The sequence below is a fragment of the Erythranthe guttata genome, chromosome 10 (genome assembly GCF_056151865.1).
Source record: "Erythranthe guttata isolate IM_541 chromosome 10, IM_541, whole genome shotgun sequence".
NCBI classification, from domain to species: Eukaryota; Viridiplantae; Streptophyta; class Magnoliopsida; order Lamiales; family Phrymaceae; genus Erythranthe; species Erythranthe guttata.
The window spans coordinates 10,411,452-10,416,216 of NC_142542.1; the positions used below are offsets into that span (position 1 = coordinate 10,411,452).

A 4,765-nucleotide genomic window follows, 5' to 3' on the forward strand; every position below is an offset into this window, starting at 1 on the left:
GGCTGCGCCATGTAAATTTCTTCCTCAATGTCCCCATTAAGGAAAGCGGTCTTCACATCCATTTGCCATATCTCGTAGTCATACCACGCAGAGATGGCCAGCAAAATCCTAATGGACTTAAGCATAGCAACTGGAGAGAAGGTTTCCTCATAGTCAACTCCTTGCTTTTGAGTATAACCCTTCGCTACCAATCTAGCCTTGTAGGTCGATACCTTTCCATCTACTCCAATTTTCTTCTTATATATCCACTTGCAGCCTATGGGAACAATTCCCTCGGGTGGATCTACCAAGGTCCATACCTTGTTGGAGTACATAGAGTCCATTTCGGATTTCATGGCATTAAGCCAATGTCCCTTGTCTGTATCCGATACAGCTTCGTTGAAAGTTCTAGGATCACATCCTTGGTCAACTTCATCAACGAGGAATAACCTATCGGGCGCTCTCCGAACTCTTTCGGATCTACGCAGCGACGGTTCAGGAGGTATGTTAGTGGTTTGTTGAATTGGTTCATTATCTGATTGTTGTGCTTGAACTTCAGATTGTGGTTCTCGAACTTCTTCGAGATCAACTACACTGCCCTTTCTATCCGATAGAAATTCCTTCTCAAGGAACACGGCATTTCTCGAGACGAACACCTTTGCCTCGGAAACATAGTAGAATTCGTATCCCATGGAATCCTCGGGATACCCCACAAAATAGCATAGGTCGGATTTTGTATCCAACTTATCTCCCACTAGCCGCTTCACGTAAGCGGGACAACCCCATATCCTAATATGTTTAAACGTGGGTTTCTTGGAGTGCCAAAGTTCATAAGGTGTGGAGTTAACTGCTTTGGTATTAACCCTATTCAGCAAATACACGGCAGTTAGGAGTGCATGACCCCACAGGTATGCCGGTAGCTCGGTGAACCCCATCATAGATCGAACCATGTCTAACAGTGTTCGATTCCGACGTTCGGAAACTCCATTAAGTTGAGGAGTTCCAGGAGGAGTCCATTGAGAAAGAATCCCATTCTCTTTAAGATAGTCTATAAACTCAGTACTTAAGTATTCGCCACCACGATCGGATCGTAGTTTCTTAATACGTCTACCGAGTTGGTTTTCTACTTGGTGTCTAAAATCTTTGAACCTTTCAAAAGTTTCAGACTTATACTTCATTAAGTACACGAAACCATACCTAGAATAATCGTCGGTAAAGGTAACGAAGTAGTTAAAACCACCCCTAGCACTAACGCTTAGTGGACCACACACGTCTGAATGGATCAAATCCAAAAGACCCTCGGCCCGTTCCATCTTCCCTTTGAAGGGAGTCTTGGTCATTTTTCCTTTAAGGCAGGATACACAAGTTTGAAGTGATTTAACGTCCTCCAAGGAGAACATTCCTTCACTAACAAACTCGTTCATCCTTCTCAAGGAAATGTGACCTAGTCGAGCGTGCCAAAGTTGTGCGGGGTTAAGACTTATATCTTTTCGTTTTGCTGATATAATGTTAATAGGTATTTCACTTGGATTTAGTTCATATAAGTTGTTTATAAGTTGTCCCTTACAAATCATATTTTGTTCCTTTTGTATAATGCAAATCGAATTTCCAAAAAACAAAAGTAAAACCTTCATTATCCAAAACAGGAATAGAAATAAGGTTTCGAATAAGTGACGGAACAAATAAACAATTGTTCAAAACAATGGAAAAACTAGAATCCAAAACAGAAAGATAAATTGTCCCAATGGCTTCAGCAGCAACTCTTGCTCCGTTGCCCATTCTTAGGTAGGTCTCACCCACATTAAGCTTCCTACTTCTTGTCATGAGCTGCAAATCATTACAAAGATGTGAGCCACAACCAGTATCCAATACCCAAGCAGAAGATTTAACGGACAAGTTAACTTCAACTAAATACGTACCCTTTTCAGAACGTTTCTGATCGAGGTAAGCCTTGCAGTTGCGTCGCCAATGGCCCTTCTTTCCACAATGATGGCAAGCGTCATCAACTTGCTTGGTGACCTTGTCATTCTTCACTCCGCTCGACTCGCCCTTCTCAAGTTTCTTGCTCGGGCCGAAACTCCTTTCTTTCCTTTTCTTCTGCAAAGAACCTTTCTTCGCAGAAGGAGCAACTAGGAGAACAGATTTCTCCTTCTTGATCGTGGACTCATAGCTGACCAACATGTTCAACAACTCATCCAATGGTGGATCGAGCTTGTTCATGTTGAAGTTCACTATGAACGATTCATAAGAACTAGGAAGGGACAGTAGGATCAAATCCACCGAGAGCTCGGCCGGGAGGGTGACATCAAGGTTCACCAGCTTCTCAAGGAGAGTGATCATCTTGAGACCGTGCTCGTGGACCGAAGCCCCTTCACGCAGCCTCATGGTGATCAACTCCTTGGTAGCTGAGTACCTCGATGCCCTAGTATTCTCACTGTACATGCTTTCAAGATGATGCTTGATATCATAAGCATGCACGTGAGACTCATACTTCCTCGCGAGCTCTGGCACCATGGATGCTAGCATGTAGCACCTCGCATGGAGGTCGTCCTTCTTCCATGCCTCGAAAGTGGCAGTCTCGTCAGCAGTAGCAGTCGCAGGAAGAGCAGCGGGGGGACGTTCATTGAGCACATAGAGACGCTCCTCGACTTGGAGCACAAGTTTCAGATTGCGAAGCCAATCCAAATAGTTTGGACCGGTGAGTTTGTTTTGGTCGAGGATTGAGGAAAGGGGATGTTTGGACATTGTTGCTGAGAAAATTTTAAGAAGACAATAATTAGAGTTTAGTTCGTAATAATCGTTACAATTAAAATTTTGGACTTGTATGTTTTAATTGTTCTCCCACTAATTTTATCGAATTCCACCACCCTCTAGCAGACAATCGAGAAAACTTGTTTTTCTTTAATGGGCTTTAGGTCCAATAGCGCAAATGTAACCCGTAGTTAATCTATCCCGATTACATAAGCCTAAAGGTAGAGTACTATCAATCACATCACTATGTGACCCTAAAGATCGATTTACCTCACACTTGATAATGACCTAAGTTAATCTAGCGAATATCAAAATCTTCGTGTGTCAAGTCTAGCCTACCAATATGAGATGTCATGGATCCAACTATATCAAACTAATGCAATCCCTAGTTAATCTAGCCGACCACATTAATCCAACATAATTTTATCTATGACCGTATCTCCATCTAATGTCAATTAAATTACAGCTTATCCCACAATAGCACTCCCCGCTAACACGGCTTACTGCACTATTATGAGAGGCTACACATAATTTAATTGTTGGTAGAAGGAAAGAAAAATTCAACAATTTGGTTTTTCTTTATAGCTTGATAATTATTCTTGATTAAGAATGAGGGATTTTATTTTTTTAAATCTTATTAGCTCATCGGAAGTTTTAGGTTATGATCGTTTGTGATTCCTACAACTATGTTCTCTAGGTATGTGGAAACGCATATTGATCCTAAGAGAGACATACGATCATCATCGTACTTAATCACAATTATTCATCTCATGAATTAATTAATAAATACGATTAATTGCAAATATAATTAACGGACTTCTTTCATTCATAAATCATTCAAATAAGAATGAAGTCCATTAATTGTTTGCCATCTAATTTGTGTTCCATTAATTAAACTAATTTAACGATTAAATTAAATAATTAATCCAACACCATTCTTTGAATTCAAATTAAATTAATGGATCAATTATCTAATTGGGTTTAATTGATAAATAATTTCAAAAATTAAAAATCAATTAATTTTAATATTAATCTCAGAAAATCAATAAATTTTTTTTTTTTTTTTTTTTTTTTTTTTTTTTTTTTTTTTTGTTTGCGCTGACCGGACCGGTCGGACCGGACCGGTTCGGCCAGCTGGAAAAAACAGCAGTGAAAATCCGAATTTTTCAAAAATTAAAAAATTTTATATTTTCTGAAATATTCAAAATATTTAATTAATATTAAACCCCCAATTTGATAACACCAAAAATTCAACAATTCAACAAATCGAAGCATGCTTTCGAAAACGATAAACACGTTGACAAATAAACGATTAACCCGTGGCTCTGATACCACTGTTGGGGATCGTGCATGTATACGCAGCGGAATTTAAAAATTTTATATCGAACTAGTTTCGATTACATGCAATACTAATCACATAGTCAACGTACCTTAACGCTTCCGCCATACATATGGTAATTATCGATTTTAATTAAAATTACATAAAACCGAAAATCACGAAACATGCTTATTCATCATTCAATGAAATCGAAACACGTAATCATACATTACTCATAATCGCAAATTATAATTCATACAAACATGCTCGAATTAATTTACGAAAGTTTCGTTTCATTTACCTTTTGTAGCGTGCGATTTCGACGAATCGAAATCCTAGAACGAGTCACGTACAAGCTGCTAATTACCAATCCACGGGGCTGCACCTCACGGCTGGACCGAGCTGATCCAGCAGGCAACGAACGGCGACGAACGGCAGCAGCAGCGGCGGCGCGTGGCAGCGGCGGCGGCGGCGCGTGAGCGGCGGTGCGGCGCGTGCGGTGGTGCACGGATTCGTCGGGGCAGCAGCTCCTCTCCAATTAGGTTTCACCTCGTATTTTCGACCCACTCGAACTATAGCACTAGATATAAACGAGTTAGATAACAACACGAATAAAACGAAGGAGAAAGAGGAGAAAACCGGCGGCGTTTCCGGCGGTGGTCGGCGGTGGCGCGGCGGAGATGCAACGGCCGAGAGGTGTTGAGCGGCTAGGGTTTT

General features: G+C 40.7%; 1 protein-coding gene across 1 annotated transcript; it reads right to left on the reverse strand.

The window, feature by feature from the left end:
* Window positions 1-710: 710 nt before the first annotated feature.
* On the reverse strand, window positions 711-3,672 carry LOC148767497 (uncharacterized). Its single transcript, XM_088824900.1, has 2 exons — window positions 1,899-3,672; window positions 711-1,806 (listed from the first exon to the last, which is right to left on the reverse strand). The coding sequence occupies exons 1-2, from the start codon at window positions 2,722-2,724 to the stop codon at window positions 1,790-1,792; spliced, it is 843 nt and encodes a 280-aa protein (XP_088681026.1). The 5' UTR covers window positions 2,725-3,672; the 3' UTR covers window positions 711-1,789.
* Between the last annotated feature and the right edge of the window lie 1,093 nt (window positions 3,673-4,765).

Bases quoted from the DNA above. Each gene is read 5' to 3' on its own strand.
- LOC148767497 (XM_088824900.1), bottom strand. From the start codon at position 2,724: ATGTCCAAACATCCCCTTTCCTCAATCCTCGACCAAAACAAACTCACC.